Source organism: Leuciscus leuciscus, assembly GCF_965113295.1.
Source record: "Leuciscus leuciscus genome assembly, chromosome: 22".
NCBI lineage: Eukaryota > Metazoa > Chordata > Actinopteri > Cypriniformes > Leuciscidae > Leuciscus > Leuciscus leuciscus.
The window spans coordinates 17,921,163-17,942,948 of NC_138746.1; the positions used below are offsets into that span (position 1 = coordinate 17,921,163).

The 21,786-nt window shown below is 38.0% G+C and overlaps 1 protein-coding gene and 1 long non-coding RNA gene across 4 annotated transcripts in view; one reads left to right on the forward strand and one right to left on the reverse strand.

Moving 5' to 3' along the window:
* The window catches only part of LOC309486030 (uncharacterized protein), a 177,327-nt gene extending 161,612 nt beyond the window's left edge, over positions 1-15,715 (reverse strand). The window contains exons 1-4 of one of the 3 annotated variants that reach the window (XM_082153105.1): positions 15,438-15,491; positions 15,237-15,300; positions 14,062-14,130; positions 13,578-13,932 (exon numbers count right to left, since the gene is read on the reverse strand). In XM_082153105.1, the coding sequence (XP_082009231.1) occupies positions 13,790-13,932; positions 14,062-14,130; positions 15,237-15,300; positions 15,438-15,473 (312 nt within the window). In that variant the 5' untranslated portion in view covers positions 15,474-15,491 and the 3' untranslated portion in view covers positions 13,578-13,789. Of the gene's footprint in view, positions 1-13,577; positions 13,933-14,061; positions 14,131-15,236; positions 15,327-15,437 lie in introns of those variants that run through there. The other 2 variants (XM_082153104.1, XM_082153106.1) reach the window with 2 other exon arrangements.
* Positions 15,716-19,761: 4,046 nt separating this feature from the next.
* Positions 19,762-21,524, forward strand: LOC309486033. The gene is made up of 3 exons (XR_014201369.1): positions 19,762-19,895; positions 20,183-20,309; positions 21,448-21,524. It is a non-coding gene; the product is annotated as an uncharacterized lncRNA (long non-coding RNA).
* Positions 21,525-21,786: the final 262 nt, after the last annotated feature.

Genomic DNA, 21,786 nt, shown 5'->3' on the forward strand with positions numbered 1-21,786 from the left:
ATGACAATTCATTTTCATTGCCATTTAAGTGAAATTACTGAACTTAAATATACGAGCTTGATAAAAATGATCATTCTAGAAGAAAATTTCAGATGGCACTTAGAGGCTTTTTGCATCTGAACTCTTGAAATATAGTCTCAAGCACCACCGGCAGCCCATAGCCTACTGATTCTCTAAATTCACTGTAAATATAATCTTAATTTGAGTTTCATAAACTCGGCGTGGCGTTTGAAATCCGAATTTTATTATTCTCCATTTTTTCAATCAATACATATTACATAGCGAAAATAACCTGCTGAAAGAAGCAGTTTTTTTTTTGACAAGAGATATCGTTATGTTTCGCTCCTCTGTCTGCGCTTCAGAGAGCATCTAAAGCCGCTAAACGTATGGAACGTTTTCAGTCAGGGAAACTGTTTCTCAAAGATGAGCAACGATTTATAGATTTATTTGGAACTATTTTCGTTGCCGATATATAGAGCAAAATGTAAGTCATGTAATATTTACGACTTAATATATAAAAAAAAAACGTCCTGCTGATGTTCGGGACAGCACTCTTTCTCGTCCTATCTGTTGCTTTTTTAAAATAATTGTCATACATAGAAAAAAACAAGGATAGCCTACAGGAACTTTTTTTGTGAATTATATTCTGTTTCAGAAATGTGCTTTTATTGTAATATCTGTAAAAAATTAAATAAAAATAAAAAAGTGGTCTGTTTTCTTAATAACAAAATGCATCTCAGCTTCACTTGCTCCCGTTTATGCACCAGCTGCAAATGCTAAAAATAAATAATAAACAGTGCTAGTTTTTGTATGAACAATCATGAATTAAAAAAGCTAAGTCAGTCTTTGTTTGTATTGCATGTTCACTTTTAATACAGCGAAACAGCCTAGGTCTTCCATCCCTCACAAACTCGTGTGGTCGACTGTGACGTCACCCGTGTGGCCGACTGTTACGTCAACTCGGGTGGCCAACTGTGACGTCAACTCGGGTGGCCGACTGTGACGTCAATTGGCCGACTGTGACGTCAACTGTCGACTGTTACGTCATAATGATCGTGAATAAATAGTGCAGCGGATTTATTCTTCTTGTAGCGAGTCGGCGATTGTGAAATTACTATATACATTTACATTATGTGCATCTGAGTTGTGCATATTAGTAGGGAAATTGATACAAAATTGATTATTCAAATAATCTCTTCTGTTTCTCTTTCTTTCATAGTGTTTCACAGATATAAATTGCAAGAAGTATTGTTCACTTCTAGTTCATTTTCGAGTATGTCAACCATGCCCATCATTTTTGAGAGTGCAGAGCAGTCCTCATCAACTGAATTGTCAGATGAGCTCAATACGGCCCTTGCTGCGGGGCGGTGGTGGGCGATAATGGAAGTTTCAGACCCCATATCTGAGTATCCTGACTATGAGGACCTCATCTCAGACCAGTGGTGGGAAACAGTGGAGGAAGGAGAAACATCATGCCCCACATCCCTGGTCTTCAGTGATGCATCTGAGAAGGCTCATTCCCAGCACTCAGGCTTCTCAGATCGGAAATATGAGGAGGGAAAACTGAAGACCACGAAGCAGTGGAGGCAGCAGAACTCTCCCAGTGCTAAAAAAGAGGACCTCATCTCATCCCTGGTCTTCAGTGAAGCATCTGAGAAGGGAGAACTGAAGACCACGAAGCAGTGGAGGCAGCGGAACTCTCCCAGTGCTAAAAAAGAGGACCTCACCTCATCCCTGGTCTTCAGTGAAGCATCTGAGAAGGGAGAACTGAAGACCACAAAGCAGTGGAGGCAGCGGAACTCTCCCAGTGCTAAAAAAGAGGACCTCACCTCATCCCTGGTCTTCAGTGAAGCATCTGAGAAGGGAGAACTGAAGACCACAAAGCAGTGGAGGCAGCGGAACTCTCCCAGTGCTAAAAAAGAGGACCTCACCTCATCCCTGGTCTTCGGTGATACATTGGAGAAAGCTCAGCACTCAGCACCTGTGCCTGTTGTGTCCCCAAAGCGAGCACCTGTGCCTGCTGCATCTCCAAAGCGAGCACCTGTGCCTGCTGCATCTCCAAAGGGAGCACCTGTGCCTGCTGCATCTCCAAAGGGAGCACCTGTGCCTGCTGCGTGCCCAAAGGGAGCACCTGTGCCCATAGGGTCCCAAAAAAGAGGAAAACTCAGGATCCCCGAATATTTGACTCACCATCTGAAAAAGGCCGCTTTAGAAACACCCACACCCATCCAGTCACTACAGAGGGCACCAGTGGCTTCCTCAAAGGTGCTCACATGCTCCTCACATGGAGCACCAATGCCAGACAAGATCTCCAAGAGGAGAAATCCTAAAAACCCTGAGCTGCTGAGGCAGCATTTGCAAAATGCACCAGTGCTTGTGTCTTCCGCAAACCTCAGGATCCCAAAGCAGCAGAGGCAGAAGAATATCCAAAAGGGAGTGTCTGTGCCTGCCAAGATCCCACAGAGAACACTTGCTCCACCGTGTTCCCCACAGCAACCACCCAGTTGCTACCAAATTGACTATTTATGTAGCATATTTGCTAAATGTTGTGTCATTTCAAATATTTAATTGAAATTGTACATGCTTTATATGAATGCATGTACACATTAATAAAAGGTTTTCAAACGGTGAGTGCCTCATCCAATAAAACATTTGTCTTAGTTTCAATTCATTTGACCATTATTTGTTTTATTTTGCAGGTAATATTTGTTTCGTTCAAAACATTGTTAAATATAAATATTTTTTCATTAAGAGCTCAACTAAGAAATATTTGTTTTTCAACGAATGTACAATTTCAAGGTTACTCGGCGAAGCCAGCGCACGGGCATTAAACATATCTCGACCAGTCACTCTACTGCAGCGTTAAACAGATTTCAACAAGATTTCAACGTCAAACAAACCAGACAACTCATTTAAATCGTATTTTTCTACAAACTGTTAGCTAATCATTTTGTCAAGATGGCTACTGTAGTGGCACAGTCTCATTATATATTCGGATTGCGGACAGGAGTGAGGAATAATTTGTTGTATTTTGATGAGCAAACCATCATATTTCCGTGCGGAAACAACTGTGTGCGCTATAACATCAACCAAAAATGCCAGAAGTTTATTCCAGGTACTTTATTATAGTAAACATAAATTTTTGGACACTTCATACGTATTTTAATAGGCCTATATATTATATGTAATAGGCTATATAGTAGGTCTTGTAGCCTATATTATAGGCTCATAATAATAAGAAGTTATATTTTACTATAACTTGAAATAAATAAAATAAAATCTTTCAGTAATAAAACTGATTCACTATTTCAGTACACATTATCTTGCAACAATAGCCTGCATCCCAAACATCATCAGATAAAGGTTTGTTTTAATTTTTATGACAGATTTAAGTCCAAAGACTTTTACTATCCTTTACATTTATCAGTGGACCTTTTCTATACAAATAAAATAAAAATATATTTTAGGAAGCTTCTTTGGTGCATTTATTTGGTGCATGTTTCACTATTTGCTTTTGCTATACTTGAAGTAGCCTACACAGAAAAACTGAATCTCTAAATATCTATTCATAAATATTTATTTCTGTAAATTATATTTACATATAATAAACTAACTTTCTGATAGCCTACAGTGTAATATAAAATGGGACTGTGTATGAATGACTATGATTTGGGATTATATCAACTCGACAGTTAATATGCAAATTAATATGCCTTTTATAAATCAATCTGGAAGTCTAATAACACTTAATAAGGCAGAACACCTCATCAATTCTGCTCCAGATGTTTTTCAAAAAATTCTACTACTTTTATAGTGTACTGACATCTAGTGGAAAAAGAACAACATTGTTAGTACAGGTATACAGTACATTTCTTATTGACATCAAACACCAACATTTAGTCATGAGGTAAGGTAACCAAAACCCAACGCCTAATAAACATCATAATGCTAAAGTCCACACAACATTAAATTATAACCATTATACTTTGATATTTTGTTGGTTTTAACTCATGGTATTTAGTAACCAAATCTTCAATACATATTTCAATACAATATTTCACTGTAATAATACTGTTTAATGCTGTGAAATCCTTTTTTTTTTTTTTTTTCACTGTGTTGCTGTGATATTACAGACCTTGTTGTGATATAACAGCAGGTTTTAGATTGCAATATTTTACTGTAAAATAAGAGTTAAATGCTGTAAAATCCAAGGATACTGTAGTTTTGACAGGTATTCGTTGGGATATTACAGGGAAACTTAATTACAACAAGTTACTGTAAAATAATACTGTTAATTATTGTGAAATGCTGGTAATTTCTAACAGTGTAAAATATAGATGTGAACCCTACATTTTTTTTTATTGGATGAATGAAAACCTTTTTTTCAGTGTGTGTGTGTGTATTGTTTTGGAAATATTTTTCTTTCTATATATAGATATGTAAACTATATATTTATTTATTTGTCAATGACAACACACATTAATTAGCACATTAGGCTAATATGGATATATTCCCATGGAAATTCTTGGTTCTAACAATATATATTTGTAGATCTCATCAAAAGACAAATTAAACCCAATGTAACGTTACTATTGAAATTGATTTCTAGACATCGTAATGTTATTTCTTTCTATAAAATTGTTATTGTAGGCTACATAATATCTTATTTAGCATTGCATTAGCAACCTCTTTCCCCCGTATACGTATCCTATTCTTAGCTTCATTATTGTTAGTATTTTTTCACAGAAACACAGAATGACAAATGAAGAGTTCAGATGCAAAAGCCTCTAAGTGCCATCTGAAATTTTCTTCTAGAATGATCATTTTTATCAATCTCGTATATTTAAGTTCAGTAATTTCACTTAAATGACAATTCATTTTCATTGCCATTTAAGTGAAATTACTGAACTTAAATATACGAGCTTGATAAAAATGATCATTCTAGAAGAAAATTTCAGATGGCACTTAGAGGCTTTTTGCATCTGAACTCTTGAAATATAGTCTCAAGCACCACCGGCAGCCCATAGCCTACTGATTCTCTAAATTCACTGTAAATATAATCTTAATTTGAGTTTCATAAACTCGGCGTGGCGTTTGAAATCCGAATTTTATTATTCTCCATTTTTTCAATCAATACATATTACATAGCGAAAATAACCTGCTGAAAGAAGCAGTTTTTTTTTTGACAAGAGATATCGTTATGTTTCGCTCCTCTGTCTGCGCTTCAGAGAGCATCTAAAGCCGCTAAACGTATGGAACGTTTTCAGTCAGGGAAACTGTTTCTCAAAGATGAGCAACGATTTATAGATTTATTTGGAACTATTTTCGTTGCCGATATATAGAGCAAAATGTAAGTCATGTAATATTTACGACTTAATATATAAAAAAAAAACGTCCTGCTGATGTTCGGGACAGCACTCTTTCTCGTCCTATCTGTTGCTTTTTTTAAATAATTGTCATACATAGAAAAAAACAAGGATAGCCTACAGGAACTTTTTTTGTGAATTGTATTCTGTTTCAGAAATGTGCTTTTATTGTAATATCTGTAAAAAAGAAAATAAAAATAAAAAAGTGGTCTGTTTTCTTAATAACAAAATGCATCTCAGCTTCACTTGCTCCCGTTTATGCACCAGCTGCAAATGCTAAAAATAAATAATAAACAGTGCTAGTTTTTGTATGAACAATCATGAATTAAAAAAGCTAAGTCAGTCTTTGTTTGTATTGCATGTTCACTTTTAATACAGCGAAACAGCCTAGGTCTTCCATCCCTCACAAACTCGTGTGGTCGACTGTGACGTCACTCGTGTGGCCGACTGTTACGTCAACTCGGGTGGCCAACTGTGACGTCAACTCGGGTGGCCGACTGTGACGTCAATTGGCCGACTGTGACGTCAACTGTCGACTGTTACGTCATAATGATCGTGAGTATAAATAGTGCAGCGGATTTATTCTTCTTGTAGCGAGTCGGCGATTGTGAAATTACTATATACATTTACATTATGTGCATCTGAGTTGTGCATATTAGTAGGGAAATTGATACAAAATTGATTATTCAAATAATCTCTTCTGTTTCTCTTTCTTTCATAGTGTTTCACAGATATAAATTGCAAGAAGTATTGTTCACTTCTAGTTCATTTTCGAGTATGTCAACCATGCCCATCATTTTTGAGAGTGCAGAGCAGTCCTCATCAACTGAATTGTCAGATGAGCTCAATACGGCCCTTGCTGCGGGGCGGTGGTGGGCGATAATGGAAGTTTCAGACCCCATATCTGAGTATCCTGACTATGAGGACCTCATCTCAGACCAGTGGTGGGAAACAGTGGAGGAAGGAGAAACATCATGCCCCACATCCCTGGTCTTCAGTGATGCATCTGAGAAGGCTCATTCCCAGCACTCAGGCTTCTCAGATCGGAAATATGAGGAGGGAAAACTGAAGACCACGAAGCAGTGGAGGCAGCAGAACTCTCCCAGTGCTAAAAAAGAGGACCTCATCTCATCCCTGGTCTTCAGTGAAGCATCTGAGAAGGGAGAACTGAAGACCACGAAGCAGTGGAGGCAGCGGAACTCTCCCAGTGCTAAAAAAGAGGACCTCACCTCATCCCTGGTCTTCAGTGAAGCATCTGAGAAGGGAGAACTGAAGACCACAAAGCAGTGGAGGCAGCGGAACTCTCCCAGTGCTAAAAAAGAGGACCTCGCCTCATCCCTGGTCTTCAGTGAAGCATCTGAGAAGGGAGAACTGAAGACCACAAAGCAGTGGAGGCAGCAGAACTCTCCCAGTGCTAAAAAAGAGGACCTCACCTCATCCCTGGTCTTCGGTGATACATTGGAGAAAGCTCAGCACTCAGCACCTGTGCCTGTTGTGTCCCCAAAGCGAGCACCTGTGCCTGCTGCATCTCCAAAGCGAGCACCTGTGCCTGCTGCATCTCCAAAGGGAGCACCTGTGCCTGCTGCATCTCCAAAGGGAGCACCTGTGCCTGCTGCGTGCCCAAAGGGAGCACCTGTGCCCATAGGGTCCCAAAAAAGAGGAAAACTCAGGATCCCCGAATATTTGACTCACCATCTGAAAAAGGCCGCTTTAGAAACACCCACACCCATCCAGTCACTACAGAGGGCACCAGTGGCTTCCTCAAAGGTGCTCACATGCTCCTCACATGGAGCACCAATGCCAGACAAGATCTCCAAGAGGAGAAATCCTAAAAACCCTGAGCTGCTGAGGCAGCATTTGCAAAATGCACCAGTGCTTGTGTCTTCCGCAAACCTCAGGATCCCAAAGCAGCAGAGGCAGAAGAATATCCAAAAGGGAGTGTCTGTGCTTGCCAAGATCCCACAGAGAACACTTGCTCCACCGTGTTCCCCACAGCAACCACCCAGTTGCTACCAAATTGACTATTTATGTAGCATATTTGCTAAATGTTGTGTCATTTCAAATATTTAATTGAAATTGTACATGCTTTATATGAATGCATGTACACATTAATAAAAGGTTTTCAAGCGGTGAGTGCCTCATCCAATAAAACATTTGTCTTAGTTTCAATTCATTTTACCATTATTTGTTTTATTTTGCAGGTAATATTTGTTTCGTTCAAAACATTGTTAAATATAAATATTTTTTCATTAAGAGCTCAACTAAGAAATATTTGTTTTTCAACGAATGTACAATTTCAAGGTTACTCGGCGAAGCCAGCGCACGGGCATTAAACACATATCTCGACCAGTCACTCTACTGCAGCGTTAAACAGATTTCAACAAGATTTCAACGTCAAACAAACCAGACAACTCATTTAAATCGTATTTTTCTACAAACTGTTAGCTAATCATTTTGTCAAGATGGCTACTGTAGTGGCACAGTCTCATTATATATTCGGATTGCGGACAGGAGTGAGGAATAATTTGTTGTATTTTGATGAGCAAACCATCATATTTCCGTGCGGAAACAACTGTGTGCGCTATAACATCAACCAAAAATGCCAGAAGTTTATTCCAGGTACTTTATTATAGTAAACATTAATTTTTAGACACTTCATACGTATTTTAATAGGCCTATATATTATATGTAATAGGCTATATAGTAGGTCTTGTAGCCTATATTATAGGCTCATAATATCATATGATAAGTATTAACGTAAATTATATCATTATCACTTGTCTCACTAGTCTTAATATAACTATTACTGGTTATTAACTGTATTTCTTGTGAATATCTGACTAATACACACATATGGGTCATATTTCTCCCAATATCAAATTAAAGAAATAAGAAGTTATATTTTACTATAACTTGAAATAAATAAAATAAAATAAAATCTTTCAGTAATAAAACTGATTCACTATTTCAGTACACATTATCTTGCAACAATAGCCTGCATCCCAAACATCATCAGATAAAGGTTTGTTTTAATTTTTATGACAGATTTAAGTCCAAAGACTTTTACTATCCTTTACATTTATCAGTGGACCTTTTCTATACAAATAAAATAAAAAATATATTTTAGGAAGCTTCTTTGGTGCATTTATTTGGTGCATGTTTCACTATTTGCTTTTGCTATACTTGAAGTAGCCTACACAGAAAAACTGAATCTCTAAATATCTATTCATAAATATTTATTTCTGTAAATTATATTTACATATAATAAACTAACTTTCTGATAGCCTACAGTGTAATATAAAATGGGACTGTGTATGAATGACTATGATTTGGGATTATATCAACTCGACAGTTACTATGCAAATTAATATGCCTTTTATAAATCAATCTGGAAGTCTAATAACACTTAATAAGGCAGAACACCTCATCAATTCTGCTCCAGATGTTTTTCAAAAAATTCTACTACTTTTATAGTGTACTGACATCTAGTGGAAAAAGAACAACATTGTTAGTACAGGTATACAGTACATTTCTTATTGACATCAAACACCAACATTTAGTCATGAGGTAAGGTAACCAAAACCCAACGCCTAATAAACATCATAATGCTAAAGTCCACACAACATTAAATTATAACCATTATACTTTGATATTTTGTTGGTTTTAACTCATGGTATTTAGTAACCAAATCTTCAATACATATTTCAATACAATATTTCACTGTAATAATACTGTTTAATGCTGTGAAATCCTTTTTTTTTTTTTTTTTTTCACTGTGTTGCTGTGATATTACAGACCTTGTTGTGATATAACAGCAGGTTTTAGATTGCAATATTTTACTGTAAAATAAGAGTTAAATGCTGTAAAATCCAAGGATACTGTAGTTTTTACAGGTATTCGTTGGGATATTACAGGGAAACTTAATTACAAAAAGTTACTGTAAAATAATACTGTTAATTATTGTGAAATGCTGGTAATTTCTAACAGTGTAAAATATAGATGTGAACCCTACATTTTTTTTTATTGGATGAATGAAAACCTTTTTTTCAGTGTGTGTGTGTGTATTGTTTTGGAAATATTTTTCTTTCTATATATAGATATGTAAACTGTATATTTATTTATTTGTCAATGACAACACACATTAATTAGCACATTAGGCTAATATGGATATATTCCCATGGAAATTCTTGGTTCTAACAATATATATTTGTAGATCTCATCAAAAGACAAATTAAACCCAATGTAACGTTACTATTGAAATTGATTTCTAGACATCGTAATGTTATTTCTTTCTATAAAATTGTTATTGTAGGCTACATAATATCTTATTTAGCATTGCATTAGCAACCTCTTTCCCCCGTATACGTATCCTATTCTTAGCTTCATTATTGTTAGTATTTTTTCACAGAAACACAGAATGACAAATGAAGAGTTCAGATGCAAAAGCCTCTAAGTGCCATCTGAAATTTTCTTCTAGAATGATCATTTTTATCAATCTCGTATATTTAAGTTCAGTAATTTCACTTAAATGACAATTCATTTTCATTGCCATTTAAGTGAAATTACTGAACTTAAATATACGAGCTTGATAAAAATGATCATTCTAGAAGAAAATTTCAGATGGCACTTAGAGGCTTTTTGCATCTGAACTCTTGAAATATAGTCTCAAGCACCACCGGCAGCCCATAGCCTACTGATTCTCTAAATTCACTGTAAATATAATCTTAATTTGAGTTTCATAAACTCGGCGTTGCGTTTGAAATCCGAATTTTATTATTCTCCATTTTTTCAATCAATACATATTACATAGCGAAAATAACCTGCTGAAAGAAGCAGTTTTTTTTTTGACAAGAGATATCGTTATGTTTCGCTTCTCTGTCTGCGCTTCAGAGAGCATCTAAAGCCGCTAAACGTATGGAACGTTTTCAGTCAGGGAAACTGTTTCTCAAAGATGAGCAACGATTTATAGATTTATTTGGAACTATTTTCGTTGCCGATATAAAGAGCAAAATGTAAGTCATGTAATATTTACGACTTAATATATAAAAAAAAACCGTCCTGCTGATGTTCGGGACAGCACTCTTTCTCGTCCTATCTGTTGCTTTTTTTAAATAATTGTCATACATAGAAAAAAACAAGGATAGCCTACAGGAACTTTTTTTGTGAATTATATTCTGTTTCAGAAATGTGCTTTTATTGTAATATCTGTAAAAAAAAAAAAAAAAAAAAAAAAAAAAAAAGTGGTCTGTTTGCTTAATAACAAAATGCATCTCAGCTTCACTTGCTCCCTTTTATGCACCAGCTGCAAATGCTAAAAATAAATAATAAACAGTGCTAGTTTTTGTATGAACAATCATGAATTAAAAAAGCTAAGTCAGTCTTTGTTTGTATTGCATGTTCACTTTTAATACAGCGAAACAGCCTAGGTCTTCCATCCCTCACAAACTCGTGTGGTCGACTGTGACGTCACTCGTGTGGCCGACTGTTACGTCAACTCGGGTGGCCAACTGTGACGTCAACTCGGGTGGCCGACTGTGACGTCAATTCGTGTGGCCGACTGTGACGTCAACTGTCGACTGTTACGTCATAATGATCGTGAGTATAAATAGTGCAGCGGATTTATTCTTCTTGTAGCGAGTCGGCGATTGTGAAATTACTATATACATTTACATTATGTGCATCTGAGTTGTGCATATTAGTAGGGAAATTGATACAAAATTGATTATTCAAATAATCTCTTCTGTTTCTCTTTCTTTCATAGTGTTTCACAGATATAAATTGCAAGAAGTATTGTTCACTTCTAGTTCATTTTCGAGTATGTCAACCATGCCCATCATTTTTGAGAGTGCAGAGCAGTCCTCATCAACTGAATTGTCAGATGAGCTCAATACGGCCCTTGCTGCGGGGCGGTGGTGGGCGATAATGGAAGTTTCAGACCCCATATCTGAGTATCCTGACTATGAGGACCTCATCTCAGACCAGTGGTGGGAAACAGTGGAGGAAGGAGAAACATCATGCCCCACATCCCTGGTCTTCAGTGATGCATCTGAGAAGGCTCATTCCCAGCACTCGGGCTTCTCAGATCGGAAATATGAGGAGGGAAAACTGAAGACCACGAAGCAGTGGAGGCAGCAGAACTCTCCCAGTGCTAAAAAAGAGGACCTCACCTCATCCCTGGTCTTCAGTGAAGCATCTGAGAAGGGAGAACTGAAGACCACGAAGCAGTGGAGGCAGCAGAACTCTCCCAGTGCTAAAAAAGAGGACCTCACCTCATCCCTGGTCTTCAGTGAAGCATCTGAGAAGGGAGAACTGAAGACCACAAAGCAGTGGAGGCAGCGGAACTCTCCCAGTGCTAAAAAAGAGGACCTCACCTCATCCCTGGTCTTCAGTGAAGCATCTGAGAAGGGAGAACTGAAGACCACAAAGCAGTGGAGGCAGCGGAACTCTCCCAGTGCTAAAAAAGAGGACCTCACCTCATCCCTGGTCTTCGGTGATACATTGGAGAAAGCTCAGCACTCAGCACCTGTGCCTGTTGTGTCCCCAAAGCGAGCACCTGTGCCTGCTGCATCTCCAAAGCGAGCACCTGTGCCTGCTGCATCTCCAAAGCGAGCACCTGTGCCTGCTGCATCTCCAAAGGGAGCACCTGTGCCTGCTGCATCTCCAAAGGGAGCACCTGTGCCTGCTGCGTGCCCAAAGGGAGCACCTGTGCCCATAGGGTCCCAAAAAAGAGGAAAACTCAGGATCCCCGAATATTTGACTCACCATCTGAAAAAGGCCGCTTTAGAAACACCCACACCCATCCAGTCACTACAGAGGGCACCAGTGGCTTCCTCAAAGGTGCTCACATGCTCCTCACATGGAGCACCAATGCCAGACAAGATCTCCAAGAGGAGAAATCCTAAAAACCCTGAGCTGCTGAGGCAGCATTTGCAAAATGCACCAGTGCTTGTGTCTTCCGCAAACCTCAGGATCCCAAAGCAGCAGAGGCAGAAGAATATCCAAAAGGGAGTGTCTGTGCCTGCCAAGATCCCACAGAGAACACTTGCTCCACCGTGTTCCCCACAGCAACCACCCAGTTGCTACCAAATTGACTATTTATGTAGCATATTTGCTAAATGTTGTGTCATTTCAAATATTTAATTGAAATTGTACATGCTTTATATGAATGCATGTACACATTAATAAAAGGTTTTCAAGCGGTGAGTGCCTCATCCAATAAAACATTTGTCTTAGTTTCAATTCATTTTACCATTATTTGTTTTATTTTGCAGGTAATATTTGTTTCGTTCAAAACATTGTTAAATATAAATATTTTTTCATTAAGAGCTCAACTAAGAAATATTTGTTTTTCAACGAATGTACAATTTCAAGGTTACTCGGCGAAGCCAGCGCACGGGCATTAAACACATATCTCGACCAGTCACTCTACTGCAGCGTTAAACAGATTTCAACAAGATTTCAATGTCAAACAAACCAGACAACTCATTTAAATCGTATTTTTCTACAAACTGTTAGCTAATCATTTTGTCAAGATGGCTACTGTAGTGGCACAGTCTCATTATATATTCGGATTGCGGACAGGAGTGAGGAATAATTTGTTGTATTTTGATGAGCAAACCATCATATTTCCGTGCGGAAACAACTGTGTGCGCTATAACATCAACCAAAAATGCCAGAAGTTTATTCCAGGTACTTTATTCTAGTAAACATAAATTTTTAGACACTTCATACGTATTTTAATAGGCTACACTGTTAATTATTTCCCTGTTAAATAACTGGAAATTACTGGCAGCAGGGTTACCATTATTTTCCTGTTATTTTAACAGTTAATTCCTGTTACTGTTTTTTTTACAGTGCACTCCCCGTAATGTTTTTCAACAGGAATTTACTGTGAATCACAGAAAAAAACAGGAAACAACTGGCAGCAGCGTTACCATTATTTTCCTGTTAAATCACCATTTATTTTGTTTCCATTAAATATTGTTAATTATTTTTTGCATAGTAACGTGTACCACTGATTGTTACAGACATATTCTAGCTTGAGTTAATGCAAGAATAGGCATAATCCATCAGATAACACTTAAGTGAAAGAAAACTAATAGTTCCGTGTTGAAATTAACTTTTTTTTTATTGTAATACAATCACTGAAAGGTAAATACTTACAAATGTAGGCACACATGGATCAGACCAATCACAGAAATATAATGTACATCATGTTCATTGCTGACATCTGTGGTCGCTGGACGGAAAATAACAACTGCGTCTGTCTTAAACTAGCAAAGACACTTGCGTTTGGCTTTGCGCTGCGTCGGTGCAAGATAGGGCCCTAAACCTCAACATTTAATGTTCCCTGAACTGCTAAAATTCAGCTAAAAAGACTCAAACCAAGGATATACACTGTGACTCCTGGTCACATAAAAATGTTACACATAGGCTTGGTACTGTAGGTTAAAGATGTAAAAACAGGGAAAAAAAGACACCAGCCCTGTCACAAAGGTGGACCCTTCGCAAACGATTTGGCCCTCAAGGCTGAGCATCCAGCGCTGGAAGCGGCTTTCCGTTTCTCCTGAAACAGAAATGTTTTAAACTGTCAAATTTCTGTTTTAGTTTTCATTTTGAATACAGTTTAGTTTGATACCATTGAATTCACTACATACAACACCAAAGCCAACTGTCCAATCTAAAACCAACTTACCAAGAAGTATCAGACGATGAGTTGCAGGTTTAGAGAGTGAACTCTCAATGTCAGCTGCAGTGGCATATCCTAGGACATAGAACAAATTAAACACAATATTAATGACATAAGACTACCACTGAATGAGACAGATAGATATATAGATAGAATGAGAGATGGAGACATGAAGAGATAGATAAAGAGAGAGAGGGGGATATAGATAGAGAGATAGAGAAAGATACAGAGAGAGAGTGATGGATGGATGGATAAAAGAAATAGAGGGAGAGAGTTAGATAGATACAGATATAGAGGGAGAGACAGAGAGAGAGAGAGATAGAGGGAAAGAGGGAGAGATAGAGGAAGATATAGGGATAGATTGATAGGGAGAGAGTGATAAAACAGAGAGATAGTGTCATGATGAGAGTTGGAGAGAGAGAACCCAAACGCAAAGGCAGATTAAATGTCTCTTTAATAAACTCAGAAGCGCTGATAGGCAAAATCAGAACACAGTTGCCGACAGGCAAAAACAGTTCAAACAGAAAGTCTCTTTAAGGAAAAAGGCAACTGAAGAGAGTCCGCAGGCTAGGTATTGGAAATCCCCACAAGGTGCGGAGAAGGGTCCGGGTAGCGGATGAGTAGCTTCAAACAATAGTAGGAACCGACAGCCAGAGGCAGGCAAGCAGATGATGATCAGCAGTAATAATCAGGAGACAGCATATACCACACTGGACACGACAAGACTGGTAAACGATAGAGAAACATCAGGTACGTAACACAATTCAGGTAATACTCTGGCAGGGAACAAAGGAAAAGAGGGAGAAGAAATAGGGAAAGAAATCAGTAGGAAGAGAGAACAGGTGTGAGCGTTAACGAGATGATGAGATAGAGAACAGCTGAGCGAGAGAAAAGAAACGGGGAAGTGGTGTAAGGAGGAAAAAGACCAGGAGAGGGAGCAAGAGAGAGAGAAGAGAAAGAGGAAAGAGCCCGTTTCATGACAGATAGATACAGGGTAGGTAAAGGAAAAAGAGAGAGATAGTGAAAGATAGGTAAAGATAGAGGAATAGATAGAGATAGAGGCAAAGTGAGGGAGAGAGAGATGGTCAGAGAGGAGTGTGTGTGTGTGTGTGTGTGTGTGTGTGTGTGAAAGAGAGGCAGAGAGAGGTGTGTGTGTGTGTGTTTGTGTGTAGGGGAACTTACATCTGCAAGAACAATGAGCCCTGAGACATCTTCAGAAAAGTGAGACAGAAGAAGATGGATGACCTGATAGGACAGCTCGACATCATCATCTGTTGTCCACAAGTTTGGCAAGAAAACATTATGCAAGCCAATTAGACTTATTGATAGATTAGCAGTAAATTGCTAGATTAAAGCAAGTAAGAAACCATTCAAATTCCCACCTGGTTCTGTACTGTCATGGTACCCTGCATCTGCATCTGTAATAAAAAAATAAAAAAATGTAAACATTGATCTACAACTCAATGATAATCAAAACAGCAAAAAAAAAAAAAAAAAAAAAAAAATAAAAAAAAAAAATAGGGTGCACTATGCCAATGCAATTAAAAGAGAATAGCTGTTCACATAGCTAGATATTGCACTAGCCCGATTAGTAGCTGTTTTTGCTGGATTTACCACATTGATAGGCTAAAACCTGCACATAAAATAGTCACACCAGCATGTCTGGTAGCCCAAACAGCTATAATCCATCAAAGACGAGCAGCTGACATGAATTCATCAAATACAGTCTTTTCTTCAAATACAGTATTTTGATGGTCCCTTTTGAACATTCTGTCGACTATAAGTAACTTTGCAACTACATGTCAACTAACTCTCATTAGAGCATTAGTAGACTCTCTGCTTAATATCTGCAAACTCTTTATTGTGATGCTCCTCCAACAAACACTCTACTGACTATAAGTAACTTTACAACTACATGTCAACTTATTCTCACCCTAACCCTACCAGTCTACTAATACTCTACTAATACTCTAATGAGAGTTAGTAGACTTGTAGGTGCAGTGTCACTTATAGTCAACAGAATGTGTTAAAGGGACCATCAAAATAAAGTGAAACCTATTTTTTTTTAGAAATGTTTTAATTGGACGTTCATCTAAAATTTTCAGAACATACCGAGCATGTTCAAAAGTAACGTTCCCATAATGCAAAATTATAAAATAGAATGTTCCTTTAACCAAGAAAAAACATTTTTGAAACGTTGAAAAAACTGGACCTTTTGAATGTTTAGGGAACATTTAGAAATAAAGTTTTCTTCATTTAATGGGAATGTTAGCTAAACGCTCTCAATAAGGCACGAACTCGATGGCACTTGCGCTGTCTGACACACACCAGAAACACACGCACAGAAAGCCACTTCTCAGACAGCATATGATCCAGAAAATAATTATATTTCACCACTTATTTCTCTTGAATTGTCAAATACACGCAAAATCGTCAAAATGGCTGTCGTGCCGAGCATTACAGAGTCGGTTATGTCATAAATAAGACATTGCTATGCATTTAATAAAAGTCAATGCTTAATATAATATAAATATATTTTAAGATATGGCCCATATGATCTTTGCCATTACCAGAACTGAGACACATGTGCCAGAGTTGGTCAAATGAAGCCTGGGAATGTATGTTTTCTTTTTAATAAAAGATCAGATAAAATAAGAAAAATAACTTTATCGTTGACACGGAATCACCAGGCTCTGCCCTCGTAATCGAGATAATTGTGAAATAAAATGACTATAATTATTAATATTGTGAATTGAAATAAGATGTTGGGACATTTATGCAGGCATTAAGCAGAAGTCAGGGGGATAGTGTGAAAAATCCCATTACTTTAGATTTGTAACATTACAGATAAGAATTTAACAGTAAAATGTAAGTTATGTCATTATATCATTGCTTAATTTGACATGTGTGTGTCTAATAGTTGTTTTCAATTGTTTTTTCTTTTCAATTCTTTTCATATCATTATTTCTTATTCTTCTATTATTTTAAACAGTATTATCTTGTTTTCCACTCAAAGTAAGGCTTGTTTTTAGAGAATATTAAAATTATTTCCCCCATTATAATATTATTTTCTCGACCAGCACTGATATTTAAAACAAACAAAACAAACAATGGATCTAGCAAGCTAATAATTGTCTCATATTTTTCTGTTTGTTTTTCAGAGTTCTTTGAGTCTCTCTATAACGTGGGAGAGATGATTGGATCTGGAGGATTTGGCAAGGTGTTCCTGGGAACACGCAGATTTGATGGCAAAAAGGTCAATCTTACTTAATTGTACAAACATTTTGCTCTTGCAAAACACATTTAAAACAATGTACAGATGGTTTAATACTTAGTGCAAGGTCAGGCGCTTGAATACTGTTAATGTTACTGAAACTGGGTTTTTGTTTTGCAGGTTGCCATCAAGCGGATACGCAAGATAGACAACGATCGTTATCTTAATATTGTAAGTTGGCCAAAATCTGAATGTGTATTGAGTTGTTTAAGTGCAGATTACTGTAGTTAATACACCTGTAGGCAGTGTTGGGAAAGTTCACTTTCTACATGAACTAGTTCAAAGTTCAGTTCACAATTTTAAAATGAACTAGTTCAGTTCATAGTTCATACTCAAAATTTTACTCTGAGTTCACAGTTCCAAAAATGAACTAGTTCATAGTTCTTTTTTTCCATGTTGCTGCGAGATAGGCTATAATTTTTCAAAATGATTGCCACTGCCCATATAGAACCACAGACAATTATTTTATCAGTTTTAACACTTAAGCTATGCGTCAGATTTTTCCCATCCTCACCGACCTTGTCATAAAACTTTAAATGATCATACGACGCCTCCTTGCTGCTTTTCGTTTTGATTTGTAACGTAAGTGATGAGTCGTTCATGAACGATCCATTCATTGCGTTTGTCACGTGACAAATGAACGAAAGACTCGGAAGGTAAAGTAATTATTTATGTTCCCTGTAAACGATTTTTGACTGCATTATAATGATTTCTTAATTCAGAATATGATCAAGATTGCGTAGGTGGATGTGTTCTGGGAATTTGCCAGTTAATAGTATAACATTTAAAGCCCATTAAATGAATGAAATGACTCGAAAAAAGATTTGTTCATTTTGATGAACGAGATCGAACAAGAGAGTCAGTAGACACTGGTGGCTGGTGTTGCCAGATTGGGTGTTTTTTCCACTACATATTAAAGGGTTAGTTCACCCAAAATTGAAAATTCTGTCAGTAATCACTCACCCTCATGTTGTTCCAACCCCGTAAGACTTTCGTTCATCTTCGGAACACAAATTAAGATATTTGTGATGAAATCTGAGAGCTGGCTCACTCATCCATAGGCTTCTATGGGTCAGATAAAATTAGTTTTCTTCAGATTTTTACCCAGCTAACCTTCCATCTGCTACTTCTCTCTAGCCTGGGAATCCCAAACCTCTCGTTACAGAAGTGGCGCTGCTGATGATGATGAGGCAAGAACCCATAAGCCCCTTCGTCATACAGCTATACGAGTGGTTTGAAGATCCTAGAGGTTTCACTCTGGTTATGGAGTATCCCAAACCCTACGAGAACTTGCTGGACCTCATCACTCGTTTTCATCATTTGTCTGAAGCAACAGCATGGGTCATCATGAGACAGGCTGTGCTGGCAGTGCAACACTGCATCCATCGTGGCGTTTTCCATAATGACATTCATGCGCAGAATTTCCTGTTGAAGAAAACCCCGCTACAGCTCAAGCTGATAGACTTTGGCTGCGGTCAGCTGTTTAGTAGCGATGGCTACAACAGCAAAATATACATTGGTGAGCATTCTGGGAGTGTGGAAACCTGAATGTAGTGACTTACTAATTATTTGATGCTTTAAAAAAAAAAAGCTCAACAATGTGTGTCTTTCTTCCAGGAGTTACGGATTACTGCCCACCTGAAGTCTTGACAGAGCCTCGATTCCACGCCGTCCCTGCAAATGTCTGGTCTCTAGGAGTGTTGCTGTACCAGATGGTGAACGGATGTTCTCCTTTTCACGATAGAACGGAAATCACACGAGCCAAAGTTACATTTAAGAACCCCGAATTATCCAAAGGTGAGTGAATAATATTGATAACATAGATAAACACACACATAAAGCAAAGGCTTTGTACAGAAACAGTTAAAGGTGAAGTATGTAAGATGTTTTATATATAGCTCAACGTATAGCGAGAGTTTGGCGCGAGAGCCGTGGGAAAAGAAATGCCGCTTTAGTGACAGAAGTGAAAGCCAAAATTCACTGCATTTATTCTTTCAAAGATTAAACAGCTCATGAACACGTCAAAGTGAACAGAGCATTGTGATGCGGAAAGGCACATTTTCATAAAGACAAGCGCAACACAGCTGAAATTATTACTAATATGTTGGACCTGAAACATGCCTTCACATGAACCAGTAAGAGCTGCGTTTGTGATGTTTGAGTCGGGGAAGACGCGATGCACGGAAGAAGGGGCCTTTGCAAGAAAATATGTAATATATGTAAAAAATATATATATTTTTGAAAATATGCTTTATTTTGTCATTTATTCCACTCGCTGCCACTAGTGTCGCAGAAACGACATACTTCACTTTTAAACTAACGATAAGGAACATTTTACAGTATATTAATCATGTTTTAGATGCTGTTTTCAAAAATGCCAGGTCACATGGTCATGACTAACCAGCTCTCTCCGTATTGTATAGAATGCAGGGATCTGATTAGCCAGTGTCTAGCGCGGGATCCATCTAAACGCCCGACGTTAGAGCAGATGTTACAACATCAATGGATTAGTAATGGTCTACAGTAGATTGGAGAAGTTCAGGAGATTCACTCCCATCAGTTTCAGGTGTGAGGAAGTGTAACAGGCAGAGAAGGATTATTATCTTTTGTCTTAAATTCTGGATTATTTGTAGTGAGATTTTCAAATGTGTGTTCATTGTAATGTTCTTGTTATAGTCAAGTCACCTTCATTTATATAGCGCTTGATCCTATACAGATTGTTTTAAAGCGGCTTCACTGTAGTAAACAGGAGAATAACAGAATCAGTGAACCAAGCAGATTTCAATTCTGTTCTAGCTCTAAAAAATCATTCATGAGTGACTTGTTCATATCATCTTTCTTTGTATTGGATAGGAAATCACAGCTCACAGGCGGCTGCTCTGCGCGGGTGTGTCCGACTACCACGTACCCGGCCGTCAGCGGAGTTTTCTGCACCACGGACTAGTTCGCCGGTTAGCAACCTACAATGCTCTGACAAGAGGTTTGTGTTTAAAAACTCTGGCCAACCAGCTTCTCATCAGCCATTGTCTTTCTCCATCCGAACTATTATTTTTCACCGGTGGGTAACTGATGTTAAAGCAAATGACTCTGATGAAAATTAAAATAAGTCTAAATACGTTTTAAGTGCATCAAGACTTTTAATAACTATTCTCCTGTTTATTGGAAATGTTGAGCTAAATCCCGGGCCTGACTCAAATACTTTTTTGACAACTTTAGGCATATTGCATTTGTGGGGACTATATGCATTTGCAAACTATACCAGATTTCTTACCGCTGTACCGCAACCACAGCGTATGTTTTTACCGATAACTCGCAAATATTTTCCCCATTCTAGACTTCCAACCCCGATTATCTTTACTCCCCCATTTTTTCCGATCTTACCCTCTGAAGTATCTTCTTCTAGTCCTTTAGTCAAAACAGTTAAAGTACAAAGAAGAAGACCTCATCCAAGAAAAAGTCCAACTAATTTAAGTCAACTCGGTAGCACCAGAGGCTTTAAGATTTGCCATTTAAACACCCGAAGCCTTGTTCCCAAACTAGACGAATTTAAAATCTTGCTTGCGCAGTCGAAAGCACATGTAATGGCAATCTCTGAATCATGGTTAACTCCTAATATTCCAGATTCTTTTATGAATTGTATCGTAAAGACCGCATTAGCAAGACCGGCGGCGGAGAAACTTTAATATCAAAGTTTGAAACCGAAACTGAAACCTTAAAACTGATCGTACATTTTACACCTCAACATGCAATTACCATTATTGTCACCTACAAATCCCCTAATGTCAGTGAAAGTTCTTATCTATCTCACCTTTCTGACATAATTAAATCTGTTACATCAAAGGAGCTTGTAATTCTGGGCGATATCAACCTTGACTGGAATGATAGCTCATCAAAATCTTTAAAAGCTATTGTAATGAAACTCGGACTGTATCAATTAATTAAGGATCCAACAAGAATTGGCAAAACACGCAGCTCCATTTTCACATTTAGCTCCTAAACTCTGGAATGGCCTTCCTGATATTGTTCGAGGCTCAGACTCGCTGTCCCAGTTTAAAACTAGATTAAAGACACATCTCTTTAGCCAAGCATTCACATAATACTTACCTTTTATTCTACAGTTGAAGAGACGACGCGACGCCTGTGAAGAGACGACTCGACGCCTGGGAAGAGACGACGCGACGCCCGGGAAGAGACGACGCGACACCTGGGAAGAGACGACTCGACGCCTGGGAAGAGACGACGCGACGCCTGGGAAGAGACGACGCGACGCCTGGGAAGAGAAGACGCGACGCCTGGGAAGAGAAGATGCGACGCCTGGGAAGAGAAGACGCGACGCCTGGGAAGAGACGACGCGACGCCTGTGAAAATTTATACATGATTAAACAACTGTAGTTTTGTATTTTTGTATCAGACTTTCTATCTTTCCTACTAACTGGAAAACAGCACAAATTACTCCA